The following is a 16,750-nucleotide window of genomic DNA, read 5'->3' on the forward strand; positions in this document are numbered from 1 at the left end:
CAGTGGTCCACATTCATTTAATTTATCTCTTCTATGATGAGTGCTCAGCCAAGGCAGGGTTTATTCAATACTTGAAGATGCTTAAAATAAGATAAGAATGACAAGGAAAATTAACACCAGGAGACAACCATAGGGAGGCATTTATAAAGTGCATTTAATTGCTTCATAAACAAAACCAGCTTCAATAAGATCAGAAATGACTACAGTTTATACAACAACTTGTATAAACAGTGTCTTATTGCTATGGGAAATGCAAAGGTAGTCTCTTCCGATCACTAGATGACCCATGATCGCATTCACATCATTTTAGTAAGCTTTCTATGTCATAGAACAGATTTCTAATGCGCTTCAATGTACTGCACCCGGAAACCATTGAATACCGAGTTAAAAGTATGGTTAAAAAAGCACACATGTCGAATTATTAGACGGACATGAAAAATACAGTTAAAAGCCAATGTTAATGCTCATGTTTTTTGCTTCAACAGATAATAAATCAACAGACCCATCGATCTCCTATTCATAACATAATTAATTTCTTCCGCTGAGAGACGGAGAGAGAGAGATTCACTAGCGCAGGTTAAGCGGTCAGTTCTCCATCTGGTTGCCGTCGCCAAAGAGGCGATGAGTTGTGGCGTCCGAGCCCCGCCCTCTCTGAGTGGCGGCGGATGAGGAGGAGGAAGAGGAGGAGGAGTGGCGACACTGCATGGAGCCACACTGACAGCTGAAGAAGCGACGCTTGATCCTCCAGTAATGGTCGCCGTAGTCGAACCTGTCAGAGACCACAACCCAATTCGTTTTATGAGAATTATTCAAATACATCTTCTTAAAATTGCGCCCAACCCAGATTCGGATCATTAATGACATGCATCTAAAAGTGAATGAACTTTTCTGATAAGAGATGAAATAGTCAAATAGTTAATAGGAAGATCTATGTATATGGCAATATGGACTGTGGTCACCTCGCGGTCACATTAGAAATTCATGTCATATATGAAGGATAGCTCACCAATCTTTGGGGTAACCATGAAAGCTCGATGCAAATGCAGTTTAAAAGCTACCTCTGTGGGGAAATGCTTTACAGCCCCAAGATGCAATGCAGCACCAGCCAACAAACCATATGATACATCATACTGATACAGATAACATATAGTGTTATATAGATTACTGATATCATATTCAAAATGTTTGAGTAATTTTTTGTTAACAATTATTTAAGCTTTAAGCTCTCTAACTCTATGCATATCATGACGTCATTTTGAGGGTGACAAGGTACGATCTCACCGCCGTCGTAGATCTGACATCACGCGCCACTCACCCAATCTGCTCGCCGGCTCTGATTGGTCGGCAGGAGAAGAAGGCGATGCGAGGGAAGCGAAGGTCCTGGTGGGAGGTGAAGACGCGCACCGCCACCAAGTTGGGGTCACACAGGTGGTTCACGAAGCGCCCCACGTTACCGTAGCGACGCGCGTCGATGCAGTGGACCTCCCCCACCTGCACGCAGAGAGAAAGGGAGAGAGTGAGAGAGATAGAAAGAAAGGGGGAAGGGGGGCAGAGAGGAAGAACAGACAGACAGATATACAGACAGGAAGAAAGGGGGAAGGGGGGCAGTGAGGGGGACCATACAGAGACAGACAGACAGATAGACAAACAGACAGACAGACAGACAGAGACAGATGTGAGACAAATGGGATACCGTGAGCCAAGAGACCGACAGAGGGACGGATAGAGTCTGTAGGCAGCAGGCCAGCAGCCTTGGTCAGTGTGTCCATCAGAGGACCAGGACAGGTCATTTAAATATAGTTCAATGTGTGCCCTTGGTTGTGTGTGTGCATCGGTGTGTGCGTGTGTCAAATTAGCTCCACATCGCCCCCTCCTGACAGAACAGGATATGTTCATCACAGGGTGCAGTAGGGGAGAGTGATGATATAATCCTAAACATTCGCTACCGAGATACAGATAACTGGATTGAATCATTTTTTTATCAATGCTTCAATGCAAAACAACTGGAGACCGACATAATGACCAATTAGCAAAACATTTCTGCCTGGGAAAGATTCAACTTAAACTTTCAACATAAAATAAAAAACCGAACGTACAGATTACATTGTCAAACGACAATACCGTAATACACATCAGGTTACAGGTTACATTGCCATGTAACCCAAGTAAAGTCTAACATGGTTGAATCCATTTCTTAAGACGCTCTTGACACCTGGCATTAACATGCCTTTTGGGCAATGGGATACAAATCGGATATTGCCAAAATGCAAAAAAAAAAAAAAACAGGTGTAAATGCTACCAAGATGCATTTGTGCTCGGATCTGTCATACAACCCCAGGAGCTTGACTGGCAAACATTCGGGGGGCATTGATCCCTGTGCGTGCATCCGACCCACCGATATGCATATAGGGTGTTCTATTCAGACCAGAGGGAAGGCAAATGAGTGCATCAGCATCCAATTATCTTTAGCCATAAACATCTGTGTCATCAACATTGAACAGCACTAATGAGTGGAGCCAGCTGGATAACGACTCCTCTTTGTATCCGAGGGTCATACCGGGCAAACGGCAATAGGGTTCCCACGTCATTGTTGTTGTCTCTGTGTGCTTCCGGCCTGGTGTTATCTGACAATACCTTAACGTTCCCAGGTGGATGGCCGACCGGCTTGGTAACGTGACCTCACCTTGTTGTCCAGGGTGAACAGGAAGGAGTCGTTCTCTCTCTTGTCCGCCTCTGCATCCGTGACGATCTCCCCGACGTACCTGAGAGAGGAGAGACGAGAGCGTCAGGACGACCCAGGGGAGGACATCCCACTAGTTGCCGGGACAACCAGACGGTCATCAGAACAACCCACTAGTTGCCCGGATAAACCACCGGTCATCAGAACAACCCACTAGTTGCCAGGACAACTCACCGGCCATCAGAACAACCCACTAGTTGTCGGGACAACTCACCGGTCATCAGGATGAACCACTAGTTGCCATGAAAACCCACCGGTCATCAAAACAACCCCAACCCACATGGACAACCCACCGGTCGTAACTTGGTACTTAGATTGTACCTGTAAACTTAAAGTACTGGTGTGTAGCTTGGCGTACGTGAAAGTATGTATTGTGTATGTTTGTTTGTGCATATTTGTGTGTGTGTCTCTTACTCGCAGATGAATGCTCCCTGAGGAATGTCCTGCAGAGCCTGGACCCCCCAGCCCATCTTCTGTGTCCTGTACAGCTGCAAACGCACCCTTCACAATAAAAGCACAATTAAGTGTCAATGATACTTCAAAATAAAAGCCCCATAATTTATTCATTTAATCAAGCAGAATGAAGCAGATATATATTTTTTTTTAGTGCATTAAACTCTTTATTTCTTCTAATTTAACACAAAATAACCTAAAACCCCCCCGATAACAACATAGGATCTCTAAACAAGGTCCACTGTTGCAGCAGTGAGATGAAGGCGCTTGTCATGTGGTTCCCCCCATCGTCCAATCACCTGAGTCCATTCTGGACCACGCGGTTCCGGCAGGTTCTCCAGCAGGAGCAGGCCTGGTTACACTCAAACAGAACGGGGGGCTCACGCTGGCTGGCATCCAGCGGCAGGCGACCCTCCTGCACCGGGACACGGCAATATTAGTCTCACAGTATTTCTAATTTGGATTCGTTCATTCATTTACTCTGACGGGAGAACCATGGCTGAAGTTTGGTGGTGTTTAAGACCGTAGTACTGCAAGTGTTGTGTATCTGGGGCTGTCTCATGAAGTGTTGCTTGGAGTGTTAAACTATTATGTTGTGCGGCTTAGTATGTGTTAAGTACTGTCGTGAAGCCAACTGTGCGTGTCGAGTACTGTTGTGTGTCCTGGTGTGTGTCAAGTAATGTGTGTGTGTGTATGTGTGGAGAACTGTCGTTTCGTGGTGTGCGTCCGAATGCGACCCATGATAAATGTTGCGTCCGTCTCCAGGCGTTTCGACTCACGTTGTCGTACCAGCAGCACAGGCTGAGCTGACCACACATGCAGGTGCCTGACCCACAGTCCTCTGGACAAGAGCAGTGCTGCAAGAGACAGGACCCCACACACACACACACACACACACACACACACACACACACACACACACACACACACACACACACACACACACACACACACACACACACACACACACACACACACACACACACACACCTAATTAAACCGGAACACAACCCTGCTAAAGCATGTTGGACTGAAGTTTTAGCCAAAGTGACTGCTTGTGGATCTTCGGGGGGATCGCACCCCCAGAACCGGTCGACTGGGAGTCTGACACCCGAGCTAGGGTGTGTGTGGGGGGGTGAGGCCGGGTGTGTGGTCGGGTGGGTGCTCACCTGAAGGTGCGTGATGTCCGTGTCGGCGTGGAGTGGGGAGGTGACACAGCTGTCTGAGACGTATTTATAGTCCGAGGGGCAGGGCTCTGCGTCCACCTCGTTCACACAGCTGATGGCAAGCGCCTCGTAGCCCCGCGAGATGTCCCTGGAGGAGGAGGAGGAGGGGGACACACACACACATAGTGAGTGGAGTGTCTCCACTCACTAGTGTGTCAATAAGCACGCAGGCAACATTCCTTCTAGCAGCCTCCGCCCTTCCTCATTCCCCTCGCTTATAGTAAGAACCACTTTCCTGTGTCTTCACGGGCCAGTCCATGAAGGACGCCTAGACTATATAAGGTAAACCGCTCCATCTTCAAATGTACACTAACTCTCAATACTGAAATGGAGAAAAGCTAGCAGGCTTTTACAAATACATATAGTAAACATTGGACGATTTTTTTTCTTTATATACCCTTAACGTGTATACAAAAAAAATGTGAGCTGATGAGTAATGAGTAGGGGTGTGACGATACACTCAGCTCACGAGACGAGACGAGACACGATATTCGGTTCGCGAGAACGAGACGAGACGAGATTTTAAGAAAACTACAATGACAAAATATATGACTGGAACAACAGACTTTTATTTAACCGAGTTGCACATGCATTTTTAAATGTTTTAGTACAATAAGTTAAATTAAATAATTCTATTTTTTTGAAGTGCGAACAATATTATCTGCAAAACCAAATCAAAGTTCTACTCCGTCAATACAGAGTGCAAATAGTGCAAACAGAGTCTGACCAAGTATGTCACTGACAACTTGGTATTGTCCGTGTCTTATCAGTCACTCTACTGCCATTCATAATTTCCGCCGGGTACCCAAAATGCTGCCAAACAAATGATTTAAAAGTGGCGGGGGCATCTTCGACGGTAATACGGGTATTTTCCGACGTCATTCTGACTGCCTATGGCTGCTTCCCCTGCTTCCCCTGCTTCCCCTCCTTCTCCTCCTCTTCTTCTTTTCCTTCTCCTTCGTTAGGTTCTGGCTGGCAGTGGACCAACGCATCGTCGCTGCTTAAAAACACACACACACACAAACACACTCACCTGCTGAGCAGCGTCTCCCTGCGTCCGTCACTCTGTCTGCGTGCGTCCGTCAGCTTCTTGTTGGTTGCCAGCGCCGACCACACCTTGGATCCGTACGCGCAGCAGTCCAGCGCCGTCTCGCCGTCGCGGTTCCTCAGGGTCACGTCCCCGCTGCGCGCCAGGAACAGCCTGCCGGCAGAGGGTCGGCACGGGGTCAGACGATTAGAAAAAGGTGGAAGGTGAAGATAAGGAAGGGCGTACTTTGAAAGAGATATGAGCGGAATAATGGGAGGATTGTATTTCTTTCCGTCGTTTAGGAACTTGCTAATCTTTTGTGGTTTAATGTTTTAATTATTGTATTTGCTACAAGTTGTATTGCGCTCTTTTGAGTGTTCTCAGCCTCAATGTTGGACCTAAATGTTGCTGTATTAAGCCTTTCAATTTTATCTTGACTGGTAATGTTATTAACATCATAGTAGTCAGGGTGGATGATTTCCAACTTAACGATCCGTCTACGTTCACTGCCGGTCTCTTGGGGTAAAAGTGTGAAACCTAACTACTCATTGTACATACATTTAGGGTATGGAACAGACGCTTTTATTCAAAGCGACTTACAAAAAGTAAGTTTCACAAATGCATACGTTATAAATTTGTCAGAAGAGAGAGAAACAACAATATAATGCTTTCGATAAATTAAGGATATTCATCGAACAAGTGGCAAGCACTTACAATCACTAGGTTCACCCATTCCCTGTATGCAATAAAGATAGCTAGGACAAGATGCTAAGGACTATTTTTAAGTGCCAGGACGACAACATACAATAAGTGCGTACATTAAGTGCCAGGACGTACAACATACGATAAGTGGGTACATTAAGTGCCATGACGTACAACATACAATAAGTGCATTACAATAAGTGCCGGGACGTACAAGATTCAATAAGTGCATTACCACAAGTGCCAGGACGTACAACAAATGGCAGGACGACAACATACTATAAATGCGTACAACAAGTCCCAGGACGTACGACATACAATAAGTGTGTAAGAGCGGTGTTTGAGGAGAGTTAGGGAGGAGGAGTGTTGGGGAGGAGGGGGGGGGGGGGGGGGGAAGGAGGGAGGCTATGCGGGGTCCAGGTGAACTAGTGAGTCTAGAGTCTCTTGCATACAACACAGTAGCAGTACGTACATGACACACTCCAGGTGGTTCTGGCGGGCGGCGATGTGAAGGGGCGTGTCCCCGTGGATGTTGGCGGCGTGGAGGTAGCTGCGGGCGTCCAGCAGGTTCTGGGCCACGTCCTCACAGCCGCTCAGGGCCGCCCAGTGCAGACACACGTTCTCCTCCTAGGGAACCGGCACAGACTCACTCTCATCACTCATACACACGACCATCACAGACCAGAATACACTCATCACTTACACAAGACCATCACAGACCAGAATACACTCATCACTTATACAAGACCATCACAGACCAGAATACACTCATCACTCATCACAAGACCATCACAGACCAGAATACACTCATCACTTACACAAGACCATCACAGACCAGAATACACTCATCACTTATACAAGACCATCACAGACCAGAATACACTCATCACTCATCACAAGACCATCACAGACCAGAATACACTTATCACTTATACAAGACCATCACAGACCAGAATACACTCATCCCTCATAAACAAGACCCTCACAGACCAGAATACACTCTCATCACTCATCAATTATACACAAGACCATCACAGACCAGAATACACTCTCATACACAAGACCATCACAGACCAGAATACACTCTCATTCACAAGACCATCACAGACCAGAATACACTCTCAGACACAAGACCCTCACAGACCAGAATACACTCTCATTCACAAGACCCTCACAGACCAGAATACACTCTCATACACAAGACCCTCACAGACCAGAATACACTCATCACTTACACAAGACCATCACAGACCAGAATACACTCATCACTTATACAAGACCATCACAGACCAGAATACACTCATCACTCATCACAAGACCATCACAGACCAGAATACACTCTCATTCACAAGACCCTCACAGACCAGAATACACTCTCATACACAAGACCATCACAGACCAGAATACACTCTCATTCACAAGACCCTCACAGACCAGAATACACTCTCAGACACAAGACCCACACAGACCTTGCTCGTGGGCACATTAGCCCTCAGTGTTTGTGCCGAAATCCTGAGGAAGGATTAACATCCACCCCCCCGCCCCCACCCAGACGTGTGATGGATGGATACGCCTGCTGGTTGGTGCAGTCCACTGGGTATGCTGGTAGGCTGATCTATCTATTCCACATCTGGGTGGACACTGCCACTTATGAGCTGACTAACAGGTTGATTTTTCCATGCGGTGCGTGTGAACTTTGGATATATTTAATTGTGTTGCATGGTGTTGGTTAGAATCCTGTTGTGTGGCTAATGCCGCTTTTCCACCGCACATGTAGCTCGACTCGACACGACTCGACACGACACGACTCGACACGGTAGCAGCACGGGTGCTTTTCCACCGCAAATAGTACCTCCTGGACGTGGGCGGGGTCGGCTGCGCGAAAGGGCCGTGACGTATTTGTGTACGCGACGCAAACAACACATACGCAACCCACACATGGACAGAACCCACATAACAACAATGGAGGACATCGATCGCATTACTATTATTAGCTGGCATGTTGAAGAAGTTGGAGAAGTGGAACATGTTGGCTGCGGCGCTGCTATGGATGTTACCAGCATGGTTGCCATGTCGCTCTCGTGACTTCGTCACACTCTCTGGCCAATCAGTCGCCGGCCGTCTGCCGACGTCACCTTTTAGCATCGGCTCAGCTCGCTTGGAACCTAGAACGAGTAGGTACTAGAAAAAGCAGCCACTTCAGGTACCAGATACCATGGTACCGCGGTGGAAACGCAAAAAATGCGAGCTGAGTCGAGTCGTGTCGAGCTGGTACCATGCAGTGGAAAAGCGGCATTAGTGTGTGTGTGCATTTTATTGAGATTGTGAGTGTATTTGATTGTGAGTGAGAGAGTGAGTGTGTGGGTGTTTGAGAGTGAATGAGAGAGTATGTTAGAGACCGAGTGAGTGAGTGAGTGAGACAGCAAGTGAGTGAGTGAATGCGTTTGTGAGTTAGTGTGTACCTTGTCTCTGATGTTAACGTCAGCTCCTTTGGTGACCAGTAGATGGACCAGTGAGTGGTGCTTGTGCTCGATGGCCCATGTGATGGGAGTCCATCCCCCAATGTCCTATAAAACACATGCACACACAATGTTATGCTGCATCAGCTATCAGGGGACACACAGAACAGTGTTAAACCTACTTCACCATTGTTTTCCCAATTGTACAGCAGCAGCGACTGTGCTGAGTGGCTGCCTTTCGATGCCCCTCACCTTTTTCTGGCGTTTATTCATCACAGATTAAAGTTCAAAAGTGTTCAACTTTGAAGAAACTTTTTAGTGTGTGCCCATGCGGTGGTGGTGGTGTGTGCGTGTGTGCCAATGTGTGTCTACCTGACAGTTGATGTATTTCGCAGCCTTGGTGAGCAGCAGTTGAACGACATCGTCGTGTCCCAGTTTTGCCGCCAGGTGAAGACAGGTGGAGCCCTGGATGTCCTGCGAGGCGAGGGCGATGCAGATCACGCCGTCAGCAAAAGACAACGACCTACGCCAAATCCTTCTGCTACACCACCGGCAACTCAAACACGAAACCACTCAGACGCGCATTTCCCCAGAGACATGTTCAAGCATGCGTTGGACGAACTTACGTTAGAAATTTGAAAGGAGTTTTTAATTGAACAACTTTTTTTGGGCATAACCAGAAGTATAGGTGGACGTGTTTTTGTCACGCGACTTGCAACTGGCTCGGATCAAAAGCAAACTGGAGGGTGATGAAACCGGTGGTAAGACACACACAAAGTAGGATGTGAAGAAGAGTCACACTGTGAGGAGAGTCGAAGGCGCGCGACGAACAACAGAGGGGGAGTCTTGTGAGGGCCTCATTACTGGTACCTTATTACAGACGGCTGAGCCAGCTGAGAGCAGGTACTTGACCGCCTCCACGCGGTTGTTCTCCGCCGCGCACATCAGGGGCGTCTTCAGCTTGTCGTCAAACATCTCCAGGTTAGCTCGAGCCTGCGAGAGCCCACACACACACACACACACACACACACACACACACACACACACACACACACACACACACACACACACACACACACACACACACACACACACACACACACACACACACACACACACACACACACACACGTTGTGGTTTGCTTACATAGTTTACCTGCTGACGTTGTTAAATCTCTCCTTTCAGTGTATCATAGTTCTTCTCTAGTTTGATCCCTTGTCTTCACCTTATATGGTCAAACTATTGCTGGCTAGCCACTCCTCCCTCGTTTCGGTCTCTAGGAATCCCTGATTCTTCTGGACGTACTTGAAGACTTTAGGGCTGCATCTTGGGTCCTGTAGCTTTTCCCATGGTTATACTCTCGCCTAGTTATCACTCATCCAGTGTGCAAGACTGGTCCTTGTTCAAAAAGGTTAAAAAATAAATGGATTGATTTGTAATGCTCATAAAGGAGGACCAGTGCAAACACCTGTAGCCAGGATCAAATCTTCCAACACAAACTATTAAAAAAAAAAGAAAAGTAAGCCAAACACTGTAAGGTAAAATGTCATCTTACAAAACAGACTTTAGATACAAATCTGTAGTCATGCCAGGCTCGCTCAATTCTAGGTGAGGCAACGTTTCACTTTCTTACAATTTCCATTTGTTTTGACATATTTGTTAAGACGTTTCTGGAGGCGATGAACTGTAAGCGTGCAAACACTCTGTATACAAGTGTATACAAGGAAACGGTCTGTAAAGTTTTGAAATCACTTTAGAAATACACTAATTCATATCCCCTTCTGAAAGCCTCATCCACTCGACCCAAGGAGTTCCTTTTCGGTGGAACATCTCCGCTACAAACAGGAAACGAGTTGTAACTCCGCACCGCTTACGGGCCGGGCTCTGCGCCGACTCCGCCCAGAGGTTCTGTTATAACCTGGTACGACGGCTGGAGCGCAGGTGACTTCAAAAGGTGGTTAAAGGCCGTGGTACCTGGAGCAGCATGTGGCAGACCTCCTGGTGGCCCTCGGCCGCCGCGGCGTGGAGCGGCGTGCGCATGTGATCCTCCTCCAGCGGCAGGTTGGGGTCCTTACCGTCCACTGAGGACATCACGACATTAATCATCAGAGGTGAGCTGAGCTCAGGAGGTAGAGTGGGTTGTCTGGTCACCCGAAGGTTAGCGTGTTCGATCCCCCGGCTCCTGCTAGCTGTGTGTTGAGGTGGTTGACTCCGCCGTCGGTGTGTGAATGTGTGCATTAACCGTCACTTTGGATAAAAGCGTCCGGTAAATGCCCTTAAATGTAAATGTGATCATAATCATCTCAAACTGTTGAGAGATTGAGTTAAAGACACCCAATAGAATAGTTCAGACCAGCCAAGTATAATATTTTATAATATACTCATCATAAATACAACTATATGTATCGTATATTATAGGCAGATTTAGTCGTATTCTATATTGTTGTTATATTTATATCCCCCCCCCCCCCATCCCAAACACACAAACCCACTTAAGTGAACCTACCAAGGAGATGGATGACTTTCTGAAGATCTCCTTCCTTGGCAGAGATGTACAGCATCCTCGAAGCCAACTTCACCTTCTGATGTTTCAAGCTGAGGAAAGTGAAACCAAATCAGATCCGTTGAGTCAGTAGTTCATGGCAGAGCTCACACCTGCTCCCTGTACCTGTAACTCCACTTCAGTTGCGGTATTCACCTTACCCACCTGACTTACACTCAATGTGAACTCAATGTCATATTTCAATTTAATGGCCAATATCCTAGCATTAGAGTCACTTCACAGCTTGTTATTTCAATGAAGATTTATATTTTATGTCCATATTTGTGTGCGTGCGTGAGTATGTATATATATATTTTTTATATATTTCTTGTTTATTCCTTTTTATTGAGGTGAGCAGTTGTGACAGACACTGGCACTTGGGATGATTAAGTCACGTGATCTGAAAGGACTGACTGCCGACTCACCTCTCATCGTCCAGGGCCGGCCTGATGCCCTCCAGGGGGTCTTTCCGTGCTCCGCCTCCCCCACCGAGACCCGCCTCACCCCCGTTCCTGCAGACACATTACGTCAGGTACCAAGGTACAACAGATTGTTTGTTAGCGTTTCCTTTGCCTTCTGATGTGTGTCAAGGGGTGGTAATACATCTACATACAAGTATATACAAGTATTCAACCACAGATACATCAGGTCGTCACATGCCTGTAGGCTCCTTCTGTTGATAGTGATCATAGAACATAAACAAATATATGTGCATGAAAGTACGCATACAGTATATACAAGCAAACAATTAGCAATACAGAATTTTCTTAAATAACACACACACACACACACACACACACACACACACACACACACACACACACACACACACACACACACACACACACACACACACACACACACACACACACACACACACACACACACACACACACACACACACACCCTTACCCGTCCGGCGCCCGGCCCCTCGTCCTCCACGGCTCGCTGGTCTTCTTGGCCCGTAGCGCGGGGGATCTGGTCGTCGTGGCGATGGCGACGGCGGCGGCAGCGGGGGAGGCAGCGGGCAGCAGGGGCGGGCAGGGCTCCACCACTCTGGGCACGGGGGTCCCGTGGGGGTTGGGCGGGGCACTGGCGGTTGCCGTGGAGACGGTGACCTCGTGGGTGGTGCCGGGGTTCTCGCCGCAGTGCGGGCAGAAGAGGCGGCCTTTGAGCACCGTGGCGCAGCCGTGGTGGAAGCGGTGGGAGATGCTGCCGTAAGGTCGGCACTCCTGGAATGAACCCTGGGGAGGGGGGGGCGGGGTTAAAGGGGGAGGAGGGGTCAGCGAGAGGACTGACCCAGATAACAATGTACAGCGGAAGTACCAACATATCACTATACCTCGCTATTACTTACATCATGTCATATCAATAGTAAGCGAGACAAATGTTATAACTCAGTAGTTAATTCAGTATTATTGATGGGAAGCATTGGAAGTCTGTCCGTCTGTACGTCTCTACATCACTGTGTCTGTATATCTGATTCTGTCCGTCTGTGTCTTTTTCTATTTGTGCGTCCGTCTGTAATGTCTGTCCACTCCCCAGTCCCTGTGAGGCCTCACCGCCCGGCAGAAGAGTCCACACCCCGGGCAGCACTGGTGCTTCACCATGCCCCCCCGGTGGTCCTCGCACAGGACCATGAGGTGCACCTTGCTGGACGGACGCATCATTTCCTGTTTCAGCACGCGCCGCTGGCAGCGACTCATCTGCAGAGGTCAGGTGACAGGAAGTGAAGACATCAGGAGTCTGGGACTCAAAATCTGAGAAGATTTTGAAAGCCCACACTTTCGAGAAGATGACGAGATGATGAAGATGAGGCGAGGACATGAAAAAAAACGAAACAGCGATCTCTCCTCGCCTCTTTACTTGCATGTTTTTAAATGTTGAATTATTATTTTATTTAAATATGTTTCATTCTTGAACTCTTGTGGTAAATTGGTAAACAACAAATGTTATTTTTTATAATAATAAAAAAACTAAAGCAGAAAGATGAAGCATGTAGCGTTTTAGTAACAGAAGATAAGTAACAAGTTTAAAATATAAATAAATGTAAATCAAAATCTCCAGGTCAGCTAGTAGTGCCTTGCCCCTCAGCACAGACAGGCCGATCCAAGCATGCATTAAGCAGTAAATATAGTATCAGAACATCTTCTCCTATAAATCCGGTTTCCTGCATGTCCCCTACCATCCCGTCTGAGCTCTCGATGGCCATGCAGGTCTGTTCCCCCGCGGAGGTGCCCTCTTTGCTGGAGGGGGTCTCAATTCGACAGCAGCACAGTGGATGCTCTTCTGCCAGGTCGCCCCCCCCCAGGTCTGCATCCACTGCACGCGACAAGAGAGATTTGTCAGCAGAAACAGAAACAGTGGCAGGGCTCAAACACAGGCATCAGAGCATCCTAAAACCTACGCTTTTATTTTGAAACTACCGTGACCAGCCCGGGATAGTGTAATGCAGGGGTCACCAACACAGCGCCCGCGGGCACCAGGTCGCCCGCTAGCACCAAATGAGGCGCCCGCAGGCCTGTTCTAAACATAGCACAACTCATTATTGAACAACTCTTTCCCACCTTTTTTAAGTCATTGTTGATAATTATTGTGAGAAATCATTAACATGATCAGTGTCTTCACATAAAGATGATGATCATTAAACATTAATAATAAACTAAAGGCAAACTGAGCAAAGTTGTTATTTCAGAAGTGTATCAAACTCGGTGCCCTTCGTATGACTCAGTACCTACGAAGTAGCTCTCAGGTTCAAAAAGGTTGGTGACCCCTGGTGTAATGGCTAGAGCAACCTGAACGTCATGCATCGAGAGTTCACTGTAAAATTGTCGGCTAAGATGAATGAAGGGTAAATCATAGCACTGCTAGATCAGAAAATCTGGGTAGGACGGGGGAGGAGTCTTGATAAGAGATGGGAGGAGTCACCAGATAGATGGGAGGGGCTTTCTGAGATAAGGGGAGGGCTTATTACCTGTGAGTGGGGGGGAGAGGAGCTCCTCTTGGGCCTTCAGGTCCAGAGAGTCCAAAGCCAGTTCTGTGTACTCAATGCTCCGGGGCTGCTCAGCGTCCCCCTCCTGCCCCAGCGGGCTGGGGGGTCCTGGGGTTAGGGTACTCGCCGGGTCCCCCTCCACACTTTCAGTGTCTGGAACCAAGCTGGTGTCCGTCGTCGATGCCTCATCCTCTTCTTCTTCCTCCTCCTCTTCCTCCTCATCTTCGTCTTTCTACCTCAGGAGAATATGGAGTTAATACGGCCTTACAGACTTTCATGCAATATAAAGGAACATTAGATTATGAATACAATCCTCAATGTTAAAGAATGGAACTTGGTATTTCTAGGATTATACCACAGAATTTGACTTGGTTCAAAATGTTGTATTTCTAGGTTCTAAAGATGGTTGTTCTCAATTTGATTGGCAGTATTGTAGTGTGAACTCCGTAACCGCAGAGATAAAAGCTTATGGACCAACCTTCTCCGGTTGCTTCAGAACCCGGGTTTTCTTCTTGGGAACCAGGTTGTACATCCCCATCTTCCTCTTCTTCCTCTTCACTACGTCACACAACAACAGATAGTCAGCAACAGGCTCACTAACACACGAGCTGACAAGCGTATACCTAACTAAAGACAGACTTAGAATCAGATTAACTATCAGACACAAAAAAGACTAACCGAAAGGACTAAGTAACCTGGAGGGTCTACTCCAGACTCACTATCTATCATTAACCATGGCAGTCTAACTCCCACGGACAAACTAAAAGAAAGTCTTGGACCCCTGAAATCGTCATGTTCGCATATGCTGTCCAACTGCTTTTGAAGACAGTTGTTGCAACAAGGTAAAATATAGTCAATGTGGCGTCTGGATTGTAGACTTAATGACGAGTTGAGTGGAGACATCAGAAGACAACAGACACAATCATTCAAATGGTATTGTTGACCAATTACAGGCAGCAGTGTAACGGGGAGCGTGAGGTAAAGTTTGAGTGGGGCTTCAGATAGAAGCACAACGTGGTGCATAGATTTGGTCACAAATTGTAATTTTGTATGCAAGAAGATTACTGTCTGTAAGATCAATCACGCACCATGGTGGGGCTTCACTACCACAGACACAGAAGATATCCCAGAGATTGCATGTTGTTTTGTTTATTTAATAGAGCAAATAAGATCCTGCTACCTGACTGAGTCTTGCTGCTGGAGGTCTGGTCTATGGCCTTCTGGTTCTGTTTCACAGAGGAGGGATGGGCCGACAACTTGTCTCTGGTCTGACTCAGAGAGAGAGAGAGATAGACAGAGACATGAAGAGAGACAGGACGACACTTTTTTCATGAGTTTGGAAGGAAGTGTAAGTCACAGTGTTCACACACACACACACACACACACACACACACACACACACACACACACACACACACACACACACACACACACACACACACACACACACACACACACACACACACACACACACACACACACACAGCGAATGCATACTAAATAGACATACAACAATTACCTATTCATGGCTACAAAAAAGAATACAATAAAGTAAAACGTACAATGGAAAGAATTTCCATCGGATCCATAGAGCAAACTAAGATTTTGTGGTCAACAATGTTAACACCCCACCTGGTTCTCAGCTTGACTGGAAGATCTGGCCAGCGATCTGAAATACAGACTTTGGGGACCCTGTGTTCTCGCAGTGGATGCGGCCGCCTTTCTGCCGCTTAAACCATCATTGCTGCCGGTGAACGAGTTATGGAAAGGGGAAATCTTGCTGGGGAGTTGAGATCTGTGGTCCTTCATCCCCTTGCCTTTGCTGGTAGGTTCAGACGATCGGCGTCCGGTTGCTGCAGATCCATCGCTTACAGCTCCTCGATCCATCTGTTGGAGGAGAATGGTTGTTTTTATCCTACCTGGGAATGATTATTTATGTTTTATTTATACGATACTATCTGATCATCGATTTAAACTTTTTCCATGGAAGTTGGTCAGTGTTCGCTGCATTCGGCCTATGAGTAGAGCTGTAACATTTCGCTTTTCAAAGTAACTTAAGCAGAAAATCAGGCAGCTCAATTACGCGCGGTCCATCTAGACAAATATGCATTCAAATAAAATGGTATAAAGTTGCAAACAAAGTAAACAAAAACAATGGCCCCCGCAGAGAGCACACACATACACACACGCGGGAGTCTGTAAATCGTGCAGAACCAGAGAAAAAAGTAAAATAAGTGATTATCTGGGCAAGGCCCGGTGTAAAAGCTTTTGGTTTTACCTTCAACACACTCATAGGATGGTAGTTTATTAAAGGAAGACTTGACATGCGGAACTCATAACCAACAAAGCTGTGCCATAACGTTGCTTCCACTCATACAGGGCTCATGTCATGTGACGAGGCTGCAACTTGTGATTGGTGGAACGCTGCGGGAGTACTCGCTGCAAGAGTACGGAGCTGGGTTCAGGGTGAGTGACACCATGCGGCAACAGGTGGAAGTGCGTCTTACTTTTGTTTCAATGGTTGCAATGCATTGCCGCAATCAATCAGAAATAGTAGAAAAAATACTTTTGAGATCACTTTTCGATCAAATTACTTTGATCTGTATTT

At 47.0% G+C, this 16,750-nt stretch overlaps 1 protein-coding gene across 2 annotated transcripts; it reads right to left on the bottom strand.

Annotated features, from left to right (window-relative positions):
* Window positions 1–130: 130 nt before the first annotated feature.
* ehmt1a (euchromatic histone-lysine N-methyltransferase 1a) lies at window positions 131–16,558 on the bottom strand. Of its 2 annotated transcripts, none has more exons than XM_060054007.1 (23): window positions 16,421–16,558; window positions 15,775–16,029; window positions 15,323–15,410; window positions 14,621–14,700; window positions 14,125–14,374; window positions 13,336–13,472; window positions 12,713–12,856; window positions 12,063–12,394; window positions 11,576–11,662; window positions 11,115–11,203; window positions 10,583–10,689; window positions 9,478–9,600; window positions 8,980–9,081; window positions 8,611–8,715; window positions 6,621–6,775; window positions 5,453–5,620; window positions 4,363–4,507; window positions 3,973–4,050; window positions 3,493–3,608; window positions 3,155–3,241; window positions 2,684–2,762; window positions 1,316–1,491; window positions 131–769 (listed from the first exon to the last, which is right to left on the bottom strand). In XM_060054007.1, exons 1-23 carry the CDS (start codon window positions 16,466–16,468, stop codon window positions 586–588), a joined length of 3,135 nt encoding a protein of 1,044 aa, XP_059909990.1. In that variant the 5' UTR covers window positions 16,469–16,558; the 3' UTR covers window positions 131–585. The 2 variants fall into 2 exon arrangements, with proteins under 2 accessions (XP_059909990.1, XP_059909991.1); XM_060054008.1 differs by having other exon boundaries at window positions 15,775–16,061; window positions 16,421–16,546.
* Window positions 16,559–16,750: the final 192 nt, after the last annotated feature.

This window comes from Gadus macrocephalus, chromosome 6, assembly GCF_031168955.1.
Source record: "Gadus macrocephalus chromosome 6, ASM3116895v1".
NCBI lineage: Eukaryota > Metazoa > Chordata > Actinopteri > Gadiformes > Gadidae > Gadus > Gadus macrocephalus.

What these genes read in the sequence shown, in the direction of transcription:
- ehmt1a (XM_060054007.1), bottom strand. Translation starts at nt 16,468, where the DNA reads ATGTCAAGTCTTCCTTTAATAAACTACCATCCTATGAGTGTGTTGAAG. An exon ending in CCAGTCAAGCTGAGAACCAG is followed by an intron (nt 15,411 to 15,774) that starts GTGGGGTGTTAA and finishes TCTCTGAGTCAG; the next exon opens with ACCAGAGACAAGTTGTCGGC. An exon ending in AGAGCCGGCGAGCAGATTGG is followed by an intron (nt 770 to 1,315) that starts GTGAGTGGCGCG and finishes GGTCTCTGACAG; the next exon opens with GTTCGACTACGGCGACCATT.